The sequence below is a fragment of the Paramisgurnus dabryanus genome, chromosome 11 (genome assembly GCF_030506205.2).
Source record: "Paramisgurnus dabryanus chromosome 11, PD_genome_1.1, whole genome shotgun sequence".
NCBI classification, from domain to species: domain Eukaryota; kingdom Metazoa; phylum Chordata; class Actinopteri; order Cypriniformes; family Cobitidae; genus Paramisgurnus; species Paramisgurnus dabryanus.
The window spans coordinates 5,626,398-5,640,881 of record NC_133347.1 but is presented as its reverse complement, the minus strand read 5'-3'; the positions used below and the strand labels follow the sequence as shown (position 1 = coordinate 5,640,881).

General features: G+C 38.8%; 1 protein-coding gene across 3 annotated transcripts in view; it reads left to right on the top strand.

The window, feature by feature from the left end:
* crb2b (crumbs cell polarity complex component 2b) overlaps window positions 1–13,016 on the top strand; it is a 33,835-nt gene extending 20,819 nt beyond the window's left edge. For all 3 annotated transcript variants that reach the window (XM_065248287.2, XM_065248286.2, XM_065248288.2), the window contains exons 7-13: window positions 56–979; window positions 1,155–1,711; window positions 2,151–2,316; window positions 4,311–5,175; window positions 5,552–5,668; window positions 8,568–8,694; window positions 8,781–13,016. In XM_065248287.2, coding sequence (XP_065104359.1) covers window positions 56–979; window positions 1,155–1,711; window positions 2,151–2,316; window positions 4,311–5,175; window positions 5,552–5,668; window positions 8,568–8,694; window positions 8,781–9,002 — 2,978 coding nt within the window. In that variant the 3' untranslated portion in view covers window positions 9,003–13,016. The remainder of the gene's footprint in view (window positions 1–55; window positions 980–1,154; window positions 1,712–2,150; window positions 2,317–4,310; window positions 5,176–5,551; window positions 5,669–8,567; window positions 8,695–8,780) is intronic.
* The last annotated feature ends 1,468 nt before the right edge of the window (window positions 13,017–14,484 follow it).

Genomic DNA, 14,484 nt, shown 5'->3' with positions numbered 1-14,484 from the left:
GTTTGCATGCACCAAATTTATCCCACGAGTATTATTCTTGTCATCTCACCTGCAGGTGTTGTTTGTGAGATTAACATCGATGAGTGTGAAACAGAACCGTGTCAGAACGGAGCTCGGTGTGAAGATGCTATTAATGGCTACACGTGTTACTGTCCTTCTCCTGCACCTGACCAGCTGCCGTGGGGCGGCCATGATTGTAACATCACACTGACCGGATGCGTGAATGACCCCTGCCGAAACGGTGCCACCTGCATCCCTACGCTGCATGAAGACGAGCACCGGTACACCTGCACATGCCCGTCTGGTTTCTATGGCGACACATGTGAAATCCCCACCACTTTCTCCTTAACAGGGACTTATTTGGTGGTGGACGTTCTGCAGAGTAACAGGAGCCGCAGGCAAGCCGGAATCCAAGGGCCAAGCGTCCAGCTGAGATTCAGGACGACTTTGCACGACGTAATTATCTTTTACCGGGGAAGCCGAGAGCATTTTTTTACACTGGAGCTTAGTGGTGGAAATCTCCTCTCTAGAGCTGAATCGGGAGACTTAAATCTTACTGCTCAACTGAAAGGGGATTTCAGCGATGGACTTTGGCATGGCGTCATGGTCAGTGTGGATGAGAAACTGATTTTGAGCCTGATAGCAGAGAACAAGACGGCTGAGGATAAAGGTCATAACCATCTTCTGTCCTTCCAGCCACACGGTTTGAAGAAAGCGTACATCGGTGGAGTTCCACAGGAAAACTTAAACAAAACTTTATCCGGGACAGGATTCGTTGGCTGTTTAGAGGATTTGCTGATGGATTCTCAGCCGGTTCTTCCGCACAACTTCGAGACAGAGCTTGATGTTCAAGTAGGCTGTGAGAGGACAGAATGGTGTCATCCAGACCCCTGCTCGGATCGCGGTCGATGCGTGGACCTTTGGTCAAACTACACGTGTGAATGCAGAAGGCCGTACTATGGACACAACTGTTCAGAAGGTGAGGCTTCTTTTTGAATACCTGTGTTCAAAGTATTAGATTTATATAAATATATATGATGGTCCAGCTTGTGGACCAGAATAGCCATGCAAAACTTTTAAAGCTGGTCGAGCACAATGTTTAATCTACTGGTTTTGTATTCTGCGTTAATTTTATTTACTTTTGTGTTTTACAGAGCACTCATCGTGGACATTCAGTTATGAGCGTAGAAGAACTTTTGCTGCGTTTCCCATCACGCAGAATCACGGAGGTAACATCACAGTGTCGTTTTGGCTGAAATCGCGCCAGTTTAACGGCCTGATCTTTCAACTGAAGCGTCAGAATCGTGCTTACCTCACAGTTTTAATAAAGAACGGCTCAGTATATATAGCGATATACAGCTCCATCAGAAAAGCCTCTGACTTCATAAGCGATGCGAGGAAAGTCTTTGTGGCTATTAATAAAAAACAAGGATTTATATACTTTAATGAAAGTCTGGTTTTTAGTCCGAGAGATTTTGTCGATTTCGAAGTCAATGCTGGAGATGTGGCGTATCTGGGTGGACTTTCTGAAGGTGAGGACACTACACAGTGGGGTGGATGTTTTAAAGGTTGTCTGCAAGATGTCCGCATAGATGACGTACAGCTCTACATGTACTCGGGCAGTATCAGCCAAAAACCCCAACATCCAAGCTACTTACCAAGAAATTCATCGAATTTATTGGAGGATTGCATTAGCGACCAAATGTGTAAGGTGAGATATTTTGTTTGTAAACTATAGAACGTAATAAAGTAGTTGTTTTGCTTATAATAGATACCCAGATAGCAATAGACTCTGGTGCGGATCTGTATTTACCTGTTTATACACTTTAAAAACAACCGGTGTTATATAGCACCAAAAGTGGTTCTTTGCTCGTAATCATAGAAGAACCGTTTTTAGTGCCATATAGCACCTGTGTAGAACCACATAGTGCTATGTAGAACCATATATGGTGCTATAGTGGTGCTATATGGCCCCCATATGGTTCTTCACTGGTGCTTCACCCGTGCTATATGGCACTAAAAACGGTTCTTCTATGATTACGAGCAAAGAACGACTTTTGGTGCCATATAGCACCGTTTGTTTTTAGAGTGTACTTCATGTAACCATGCCAGGAATGTACTGTTAGATAAACTCTTTTTTGTCTTTGTAGATGAAGCCGTGCCAGAACGGAGGAAAGTGTACCAATCTCTGGAATGACTTTATGTGTGTCTGCCCTTTGAATTTCTCTGGAAAGGCGTGCGACACTCATGTGTGGTGTATTAGTGATCCGTGCGTCCCTGGGAGTCGATGTTTAGATTTACCTGATGGTTACGAGTGTAAGTATCTGTTTTCTTAAGGCTCCATTTTGGACTTTATTCAGTAACTAAATTCTGGTTTGGTGCACAGCATTGCATTTCTCAAAACAAGGAGTGCCACACACATCCTAAAGTGAAGCCAAAACATTTTGTTTATAAAATGGAAAATTCGTTTACTATACATGTAAAAGAATGGGACATGAGCCAAATTTAAAAATCAAATTATATAAAAAAAATTATTATAAAGTTGATGTATGAAGTGTTCGGTAAGTTTATTTTAATTAGTTATTAGATGCTATTTAAAAGAGTTGTGATAACGTGATTTGTGTGTTAGAGTCAAATGGGATAAAATGGGCGGGGCCTTGATACCACAGCTCCACCTCACAATCACTACTGCACAGACTTTGGCTCCAAAAGATGTCATTTGTGCAAGATGTTAGCGGCCATTTTTGTGATATTTTGCCTTCATTTTTGTTTTTTGTAAAAAATTGAAGTTTATCTATATGCGTTGTCCATCTTTTTTACAGTCTATACACAGAACCTTCACAAAACAATCTTTTAATAAGTAAGAAATAAACCTCGACAGTGTTGATCAGTCATCATACTGAACGTGCTTATTTCACGATAACAACTGGCTGCATGTACATTATTATTCCACTTATTACATGGCTATTTTAAATCATAAATAAGGCCTGCAAATGTCGTGACTGGCCAATCAGAATCAAGCATTCCAATGAGCCGTCTAATAAGCATAGACTGTAAAAAAAGATGGATGACGCCCGTTCGCTCTCTCTTTCATTGGTGAAAAGTGAAGCCGCCAGTGTCCCGACACAGCGCTGACATCTTGGGTCTTGAGTCTGCGCAGTAGCGATTTCGGGACCAGTCCTGCGCAGTAGTAAGCAGGAAGTAAAGCCGCGAAATTAGGGCCCCGCCCTCGGTCTCGCAGAATTCGCATATCACAGCTGTCAATCATGACGTGACACCACCATTTTTATACCATTAAATAACTAATGAAAAACAAACTTAAAAAAAACGAACACTTATATTTACATAAACGTGATAAAAACTACAGTAAATGACAGAAACCAGCTTTGGAAAAAAGATAATTGACGTGTAATCAAATTGTTTAGTTGATCTCAAGTCCCATTTAATAACATGGGGGAGGTGGGGTTTATGACCTATACTGGGACCAGTCACTGGGGGGCGATCGAGACGTTTTGGTTTCACTTTTCAGGGCTTGTGCAGCACGCTTAGTAATAAGTGAGAAAAACAAACACCAACCACACAAACTGAAACTTGAGCTTGTTTTTGAGAAGCACTATTGACATCCATAGTAGTAGGATAAATAAATAAGTCAATGGGGCTTTCGATCTGATTGGTTAAAAACATTCCTCAAAATATCTTCTTTTGTGTTCATCAGAACGAATAAATGTATACAGGTTTATAACAACATGACAATGAGTAAATGATGACCATTTCAATTTTTAGTTGAACTATCCCTTTAAGATTATTTGTGAAAGGATTAATTTTTACATAAAATCAAAAGTTCTGCTTTGAAGCAAGAGTTTTGTTTTTATTTTGAGCAATTAACTCTTTCACTGCCATTGACGAGATATCTCGTCAATTAAGAGAAAAAGCTTCCCCGCCAATGAGGAGATTTTCCGTCTTTCCGCAATACCGCTATTATCCACCAGGTGTTTTTGCAGAAACCTACCCATATTCAAAAGCTGATTACAGAAGAACCACTGAAGGTAGGATGAAACGGTTTTTTTTGTTTGAAAGCAGAGGGTCTGTCCTTTCATTTGGTATATTGTATGTTTATATATTTTAAGAAGAACATTTTCTGGAAGGCATTAAACTTTGGTGAAAATCATGAAAAACGCTGGCGCTGGCTGGCAACTTTTTTTAAAAACGCTGGCGGTGAAAGAGTTAAGTGCACTCTTTGTTTGAGAAAGTACTCAACCTCATGAATTTACTTTGATCCTGATTTTACTCATTACGTTTCCTCTTACCAGGTTTAGCCAATGCCACGTTTCATAGCAATGCTTTGAAGTACAGTGCCACCGGATCCTTACATACCTCTGTGACCGCTATTTCAATGGAGTTACGAACCCGTGATGTAAACGGAACGCTGTTACGCGTCTCCAACGGTGTGGAATTCTTCTGCATGGGCCTTCTGAATTCCTCCCTGATCGTGAAGCTCCGCAACGGTAACAGCGTTGAGACACAAGCTTTTATCAGTACAATGTCCGTTTCAGACGGCGATTGGCACCAGGTCAGACTCTACATGTCCAACGCAGCATCTCGATGGCACCTCAGCATAGATGGCAGAGCAGCCGGCGACAGCCTGGCAACAGCTGGCAGCATGGACTTCTTTAACCACTCCACCCTGTGGTTGGCTGAGAACTACACCGGCTGTTTGGGCGAGGTACGGATCGGTGAGGTATATATACCGTTAGTCGGAAATCTTGAGGAGGAACCACCACAAACCTCACGGTTCGTCCGGATTGGCGAGGTAGCAAAGCCTCAGCTGGGATGCCACGGTGCACCCTTGTGTCTTTCTGGTGAGCCTTGCCAGAACAACGGCACATGCAGAGACCTCTTCAATTTCTTTGATTGTGAATGCGCCCCTGGATGGACGGGGGATCGGTGCCAAGATAACATCGATGAGTGCGGCCAACAGCCCTGCTTCCATGGGACCTGTAGGGATCTGCCGGGGGACTACGAGTGTCTGTGTGCCCCTGGCTACGGTGGCAAGAACTGCCAGGTGGATGAGGATGAGTGCCAGGATCATCGCTGTGAGAACGGTGCCTCGTGTGTGGATGCGATTGGCGGATATACCTGTGTTTGTCCACCAGATCATACAGGCCCTTTCTGCCAGTGAGTTTCACACAAATCACTCACCCGGCTCCTGTTATTTTTAGTGGTGGTAAACCGGCTGTTTATAAGGGTTGGGTATTATTATTAATATTTTTATTCTGTTTTATTACTATATTATTGTATATGAAATTCAAAAATCTTCAACCAGGGAATTGTTGCCTGTCAGTAAGTAGGTTAATGAAGTTAGATATGTTGGTATAAAAACATCAGAATGAGCTTTAATCTTCTAAATCCAAGTTTTGGAATAAACTGCTTAAATCTTTGTAGCCAAGTAAACAATGTGTTAAATTTAATGCACCCATTTAAGATATCTTAGATAACATTATGGACTGTCTAATTAAATAATCTGAAGGATAATTCAGTACATTCCCATCAGGTGGCGCTTTCCTCCTCAGCAGTGTGATGTTGATCTTCAATGTGAAAATGAAGGCATGTGCACTGAAGGAGATTTAGGGGCAAACTGTACCTGCAAACCAGGTTTTACTGGAGAGAGGTGAGAATTAAATCTTTGTGTCTGAACATCAGAGCTTTCACATGTGCATTATAGTTTAATGACTTAATAAGATTTACAACTGGGAAGTTTTTGAAAATATACATAGATAGATACAGGTCATTGAAAGTGCTTGAAACTATTTTATGCAAGAAGTTTTCTGGAAAAAAATCCATATTTTTCCCTGTGCAGTGTAGGATATTATCATAAAAATTATAGACGTTTTAAGCACACGTGCTAAACTGTTTGCTTTAAATGCTTATATCTTCTGTATGCAAATGTTGATTCATACCAAAATGCTTTTTTGCATATTTGTGTTTGACACATGAAAACGTCTCGGGTCTTCTTGGGTTCACATTCATTTTAAATTACCCTAGGCTGCTACACTGCAAAAAAAAATGGGGTGAAAAAAATCAAAAAAGAAGATTTATTTTTTCTTAAACACTTAATTTAAGCAAAAATTTCTCACCCCATTGGCAGATAATTTTGCTTGTTTTAAGCACAAATTTACTTAAATTGTATAGTTTTTGTCTAAAACTAGACTTATTTTCTTACGTCATTTTGCTCATCAAGAAAATATATCTTGATTTAAGAATTTTAAGATATTTCTACAGATAACAAGACAAAAATACTAAGTAAGAAAGTCATTTTTTGCAGTGTATATATTATACCCCACCTGTGTCCGAGGCACTCATGAAACTTTTAGACACGAACAAACACTGATCTTGGGTCGGCCCTTGGGTTTTCTGATCTGTAAATACATATACATGTGTGATATATTAAAGCTACAATATGTACGATTTTCACCACTAGAGGTCACTTTTTTACAATAACAAAAGTGAAGCTTAACTCTTTCCCCGCCATTGACGAGATTTCTCGTCAATTAAGAGAAAACGCTTCCCCGCCAATGACGAGATATTCCGTCTTTCCGCAATACCGCTATTATCCACCAGGTGGCGCCCTTCCGCAACTTTTTAAAACCGGAAGTATTGCCCTATGCCAAGCTGCTGCATGTCCGTGTCTGTTTTAAAGATCGCTCTGAATGGGATCTCTATGAAAAGTCCGTCATAAAAATGGAATTATTTCTGCTTTTTGCTCAAAATATGGTGTTTTTGCAAAAACCTACCCATATTCAAAAGCTGATTGCAAAAGAACCACTAAAGGTAGGATGAAACGGTTTTTTTTGTTTGAAAGCAGAGGGTCTGTTCTTTCATTTGGTATATTGTATGTTTATATATTTAAAGAAGAACATTTTCTGGAAGGCATTAAACTTTGGTGAAAATCATGAAAAACGCTGGCGCTGGCTGGCAACTTTTTTTAAAAACGCTGGCGGTGAAAGAGTTAATGATGTTACACAGCAAAAAATGATTTTCAAGAAAAAAAAATCTTATTATTTTTGTCTTGTTTTCAGTAAAAATATCTAAAAATTCATAAATTCATTAAGATGCTTTTTCTTGAAGAGCAAAACGACCCAAGAAATTAAGTCTAGTTTTTAGACATAAAATCTCAAATTTAAGTGATTTTGTGCATAAAACAAGCAAAAAAAATCTGCCAATTGGGTAAGCAAATTTTTCTTGAATTTAGTGTTTAAGAAAAATGTTCAAGATTTTTCTGCTTACCGCATTGGCAGATTTTTTGCTCCTTTAATACACAAATTCACTTAAATTTGATATTTTTTGTCTTAAAACTAGACTTATTTTCTTGGGTCGTTTTGCTCATCAAAAAAAGCATCTTAATTTAAGAATTTTTAGATATTTTTACTGAAAACAAGACAAAAATACTAGGAAATGTTTTTCTTGAAAATCTTTTTTTGCAGTGAAAACAAGACAAAAAGTCTTAGTATTTTTGTCTTGTTTTTAGTAGAAATATCTAATAATTCTTAAATTTAGATGCTTTTTCTTGGTGAGCAAAATGACCTTAGTAAATAAGTCTAGTTTAAGACAAATAATATACAATTTAAGTGAAATTGTCCTTAAAACAAGCACAATTATCTGCCAATGGGGTGAGAAAAAAAATGGTGAAATAAGATTTATTTTTTCTTTAAAAACTTAATTCAAGTACAATTTTCTCATCCCATTGGGAGATATTTTTGCTTGTTTTAAGCACAAATTCACTTAAATTGTATATTTTTTGTCTAAAAACTAGTATTATTTTCTTAGGTCATTTTGCTCATAAAGAAAAAAACATCTTAATTTAAGAATGTTTAGATATTTTTACTGAAAACATGACAAAAATACTAAGAAATGTTTTTCTTGAAAATCTTTTTTTGCAGTGAAAACAAGACAAAAAGTCTTAGTATTTTTGTCTTGTTTTCAGTAAAAATATCTAAAAATTCATAAATTCATTAAGATGCGTTTTCTTGATGAGCAAAACGACCCAAGAAATTAAGTCTAGTTTTTAGACATAAAATCTCAAATGTAAGTGATTTTGTGCATAAAACAAGCAAAAAAATCTGCCAATTAGGTAAGCAGATTTTTCTTGAATTTAGTGTTCAAGAAAAATGTTCAAGATTTTTTTGCTTACCGCATTGGCAGATGTTTTTGCTCCTTCAATACACAAATTCACTTAAATTTGATATTTTTTGTCTTAAAACTAGACTTTTCTTGGGTCGTTTTGCTCATCAAGAAAAAGCATCTTAATTTAAGATTTGTTAGATCTTTTTACTGAAAACAAGACAAAAATACTAAGTTAGAAAATCACAGTTTTTGCAGTGTTGGAGTTGTGTACTTGCATTATCCCAAAAGTTCTCATGAAATAATCACATTGTGCAATTGATTTTGTGACATTTTATTACAAAAATCGTACATATTTTTCCTCATAAGAATGTTTTGCAAATCCGGCCCATGCAGGTTGTTGGGCATAATAATCCTCTTAGTTAGACTCACTTTTGACTTTTTTCTAGATGTGAAGTGGATATAGATGAGTGTGAATCTGACCCGTGTCTCAACGGTGGCACCTGTCTGAACAGACTGAACTCTTATTTCTGTGACTGTGTGTCTGACTTCAGTGGAACAAACTGTCAGAATACTGTGAGTTGAAATCGCTGCCCTGCTTCCTCTTCATCTTTGCTATTCAATCCTCATTTGTTCTCTTTCCTTTGTTTATCCTCCTGTAGAAACAGCTGCAGGGAGAAGGTGTGCCATGGTTGGTGGTGGCCGTCCCGCTGCTGTGTCTCGGGGTTCTGCTGGCAGCGGTGACTCTGGTTTGTATGGTTCTCACCGCCAGAAGGAAACGTCAGTCGGAGGGAACGTACAGCCCGAGCCAACAGGAGGTAGCAGGAGCCAGACTGGAGATGGGGAACGTGCTTAAAGTTCCTCCAGAGGAGAGACTAATCTGACAAATGTATACACAAACAACATTTAACATTGTTGCACTTGTGGCCATGCCACTTTTAAATTTATTATAAGGTGGCAAAGCCAGCAAGCGTGGGATTTATATGTCGAGGCACGATGAAGCTACTTGTGTACAAAGGTGATGGGAGACAAAGTGTGGTACGGTAGCCGGTCTGTAGGATTACCTCAACTGTGTGAATTTTGATGGAACTTTCAGTGTAATAGCATTGAAAGCAATGACCACTTGTGTGTTAAAGGCGGGGTGCATGATCTCTTAAAGCCAGTGTTGACATTTGAAATCACCTAAACAAACACGCCCCTACCCCAATAGAATCTGGACCTTCTTTTGATAGACCCGCCCCACACATACCCAACCCAGGCAACGATTAGGTTAGTAGACACGCGCCTTACTGCTGATTGGCTACAAGTGTGATTTGGTAGTCGACCAGACACCTTTTTCCAAAGGGTTTTTCAAAAATCGTGCACTCCGCCTTTGACTGTTGATGATAACTCCAGTGAAAGAAAATAACTGAGATTTTAGACATTTTTTGTGCTTGAGACCAATGCCACTGATGGTTCTGTGCCTTTTCTCCAGTGCCATTCAAAAGAGGTATCAGGCCATGCTTTACCTCAGTTTAAGGTCCTTTAGGTTGTGAATAAAGGTCTAAATACACTGTAGTAGTTTAAACACTCTGGGGCGGTTTCCCGGACAGGGTTTACATTAACCCAGGACTAGGCCTTAGGCCCTGTTTACACGAGAACGCTCAAGGGTGAAAACGTAAAAATATTTTATCGGATGTGCCTTTCGTTTACACGGCGACGGCGTTTTTGGGGCTTAAAAACGCAAAAAAGTGAAACCACCCTCTAGAGTGGAAATCTTAAAAACGATCTACCGTCGTGTTCCCGTCTGAAGGGTAAAAATGCAAAAGTCTGCTCAGGTTGGCTCTCTTCGCGTACGCGTTTACGTCACAGGCATGCCCCAGTTCAGGAAAATAACAACAAAAATGTCGTAAATATGTGATAAATATACAAGTCTTTCCAGCAGTTGTATGAAATATTCACAGCTTGTATTACTCATCAGAGAAGGTGCTTTAATTACCTACATCAAATTGTTGATGCGCCATTTTGTCGGAGGCAAACCAGTCGGCTTTGGACGAGACCTCAGTGCTTCACATTGCCACCTAGCTGCCTGGAGTACATACTACATTGAATATCACACACTTTTACGTCACCATACGCGCGCAGATTTCTCAGTCAAAACGCTCATATAAACACGGAATAAAAAGTGATAACGCAACGCCACTTTGGTGTTTTCTTTTCAGATCGTTTTCGTGTAAACGTATAGCCTTAGTTATATTAGGACATTTTTTTTGACAAACATACCTTACAAAAAACTACTGGTGTGCATCTTGAGACAAAACAATGGCACCTATATATGTGAAGATATGTCAGTACAAGGTTTTTTTTCTTTAAATGAAGGCAGCTCAAACATGCATTTTAGTCTGGGACTAGGATAAGCCCTGTCTGGAAAACCGCCCCTCCATAATGACAACAACAGCACATTTACACTAAAAGTTAAAATGTTATTGTTTGCAAATAGATTTGAAGTATAGACAACACAGAAATCAACTAAATGTGTAACATCTGACTAGTCAAGGTTGACAATTACCGTATCTACATTTTATTTAGCTACAGTTCAATCCTTTTTATTATTTTCTCAAAGCAACGACAGTACAGCTACAGACTTCAGATTTTTGTTGTGTTGCTTCTTGTGTTGTTGTTTAGTCGCTCACCACAAGCAGAGCATTTTCGAGATGTTGCGTTATGTTAAAAATAGTCCAACATTTAAAAACACACCTGGAGACATCTGTATTCTCTTTCTGCTATGTTTAGTGTTATGGAGGCTTTGTCTGGTTTTGTGTTGAGCTATATGTTGAAAGCATAGACTGTAAAAAAAGATGGACGACGCGACGTCGCCTCCCTCCATTGTAATGAATTGAAGCCAAAAATGTCCGTGGAGCCGCGGTATCAAACTTCCGCCTAAACGCTCGCGCGACCAATTAAACCACGCCAATCTTAACGACACGCCCAGTTTCTATAGCATCAAATAACTAGCTAAAATGAAAGTTATCACAAAAATGAACACTTGAACATATATCAATGTGATAACAACTACTTAAAAGGACTAAAACTATCTTTCGGGAAACTTTTATTGGAAGTGTAAATATTTTTTTTATTTAGAGCAGAGTCCCATTTGTTTGAATGGAGAGGGCGGGGTTATGACTTGTACTGCAGCCAGCCACCAGGGGGCGATCAAAGAGCCAGAGGCTTCACTTTTCAAGACTTATGAGGCACACCCGGTTGAAAGTCTGTGTAAAGTAAGATATTAAACTGTTTGAAAGCCCCATTCGCTTCCACAGTATTCTTAATTCCTACTATAGAAATGAATTGGGCTCACAAATGGTTTGGTTACAAACATTCCTCAAAACGTCTTCTTTCGTGTTCATCAGAACAAAGAAATTTATACAGGTTTGTAACAATAAACAAAAATTATTTTTTTGAGTGAACTGTCTCTTTAAAAGGGACCCTTCACTTTTTTTGAAAATATGCTCATTTTCCTGCTCCCCTAGAGTTAAACATTTGATTTTTACCTTTTGGAATCCATTCAGCCGATCTCCGGGTCTGGCGCTACCACTTTTTAGCACAATCCATTAATTAGCCCATTAGCATCGCGCCTAAAAATAACCAAAGAGTTTCAATATTTTTTCTATTTAAAACTTGACTCTTCTGTAGTTACATCGTGTACTAAGACCGACAGAAAATTAAAAGTTGCTACTAGGCAGATATGGCTAGGACAATACTCTCAAACTGGCGCAATAATCAAGGACTTTGCTGCCGTAACATGGCTGCAGGAGGCGCAATGATATTACGCAGCAGCCGAAAATTGTCCCCGTAGTATCTTTCAATACCAGGGGCAGTTTTAAAAAGGAAAAATATCACTCTGGAGTGTCCCTTTAAGGCAGGATTTTCTGTTCTTAAACGTCGGGGTGTGGCCGCTGTCTGCGCTGAAACCACGCCCACTTGCAGGAAAGTTGCCGTCTCTTTAAAATTTCAAATACCGCTGCAACCTGAATTAATGCACGCAATTGATTTAGAGGCGCGGCTATGCTCCGTGGCGTCATCTAGCTACCATTTTAGCCCCGCCCAAATAATCCTGAACACAAAAATGTGGAAAAACTGTTTAACGGTGTAACCCCACAATCTTTGTGATGTGTTTCAGCAATACATGTCTAACATTTATAATGCGTTTAAAAACAATTCTTTGAAATGACTTCACACAGACTTTTCAAACTATTTCCAAAGCGAAGTTATTTCTGTTTCAGTGTTTGTGTCTGGTAAATACAGGCATGCTTTGAATGTATTTTTAAAAACACCATAGTTTGAATCATACTTACTGTGCCTTGCTAATATAATTGAAAAAGTTGTACTTTGTAAAACCCACTTAAATTAATTTGAAAACTTTATATTCTGCATATGGTTGGTTTAGCAGTTAATATTTGCTAAAAAAGTATTGAAAGTATTAGTATTTATTGTAGCACAAAGTAGGTGCTTAATTTCGAAGTAGTTCATGTAGACTGTATCAGTATTTGATTTTAACACTGGACTGTTGGATTTGTATATTTTATAATTATGCTGTGAGATGTAATGTGTTTTTATATTTGTGTTGTTTATATTTTTTCTTTCTACATCATGAACTATACTCTTTTTTTATATATATACTGCCCTGACATCATTGAATGTGTTTGACAATGCTGTGAATCATTAATCAGAAAACCAGTCAAATGAAACAGCCATGAATTTGGAAATAAATTATTGTGCAGATGGGTGCACTTTACTATAAATTGATGAATTATAAATGAAGAGTAAAACACAAAGTTTGACTACAGTATCATGCAAATAATGGGGAAATCTGCTCACAATATTTCATTTCTTGTAAAGTGATCAGTTTACTGTAGTTTTGATAGCATACCGAACTACAGAATAAATATTTTATACAAATAATCTGTATGTGTCATATCATTAGTCCGCATAAATATTTCTGTGATTTTCTGTCTGGCAAAACCTTACTCACAAGATTCACATCTTACTGAAAAATAATGCTAAAGAGGTCACATCTTTATCTGAAGGAGTTCACACAACATTCCAGAGAGAAACTCCTATACGCAAAAACAACACTGTCTAAAATTTTCATTATGTCCTAGTCCTAATTTTGGAGACTTAATTATTGTGAATATTTTTTGTTTAAATAATACAGTCACAAGTCCTCACATCCTCTTCTGTCTGCTACACAAAATCTCACCCTTAATGTATATAAGTTACCCCCCAACTCATTCAGAAAAAAATAACACAATTATTAATCAAAGATCAGGGGCCTCATTTATAAAGCATGCGTAGACACAGATTTGATCGTAAAGTTTGTGTATGCAAAAATCCACGGCAAAGTCCATATTTATAAATCTGTCTTTGATTCTGTCATTCTGAAGATGTGTAATTTTTTTTATAAAAGAGGCCCTTGGGAGTGAAAATGACCCCAATTGAAAATGAATGGGAAATGCAAAAATATTTTGCATTTATTTCTTTGTTAAAGCAACACTATGTAGTTTCCATGTAAAAATGACTTACAGCTCCCCCATGTGGTTGAAAAGCGCAACAGTGCCTGCATCAGACACTCTTTAGCAGGCAGGGGGAGGGGCGGGGCTGTGTTTCCTACCCTCCACCGCCACTTTCAGAGTGTGCTTGTAGCAGCTAGGAGGCTGCTCAGGTTGCAGCAACAGTACAATTTGTCCAGTTAAAAGTTGTTCTATCACTGAAATAATTTTAGAGACATTATTTAAAGGTAAAAAAAACTACATAGTGTTGCTTTAAATAATGGTGCAAATACCAGTCATAATACATGCACAAACATTATTATACAACAGTTATTTCAGGTTCTCGAATCTGATTGGCTAATGCTGCATTCAGAGCAGCCGCGGTAGAGGCATCAAGCACGAGTGATTTCAATGTCAAGTCAATGTGAAGATGCATTGACAGTTTGACACGCGTCCGGAGTTCTCGCTGCGTGAATGAGGCGTTTAGCACGGCGCGGTAGACTCGATTCCGCCTCATTCATGCGTCTAGTTTGCGTGAATGTCGCGAATTGAGCAGTGCTGTGGCAAACGTGCAAATTGAAAAATTTGAACTTTGGCGGAACAACGCACCGCGTTAACCAATTAGCAGCTTGCTCTAGTAGTGATGTGATTACAGGAAGCGAGCGGAGTCGCAGAGGCCGATGAAAGGCCCTCCCATAAAGCGAATTTCCGGGTGAATGTCTCGAAGTGTTCAAGCGGCAAACTAGACGAGGTAGACGCGATTTTGACACCTCAAACGCGGCTGGTATGAACCCACGGTAAGAGCTCTTCCCAGGCGTGAAATATTGTATTGATAACA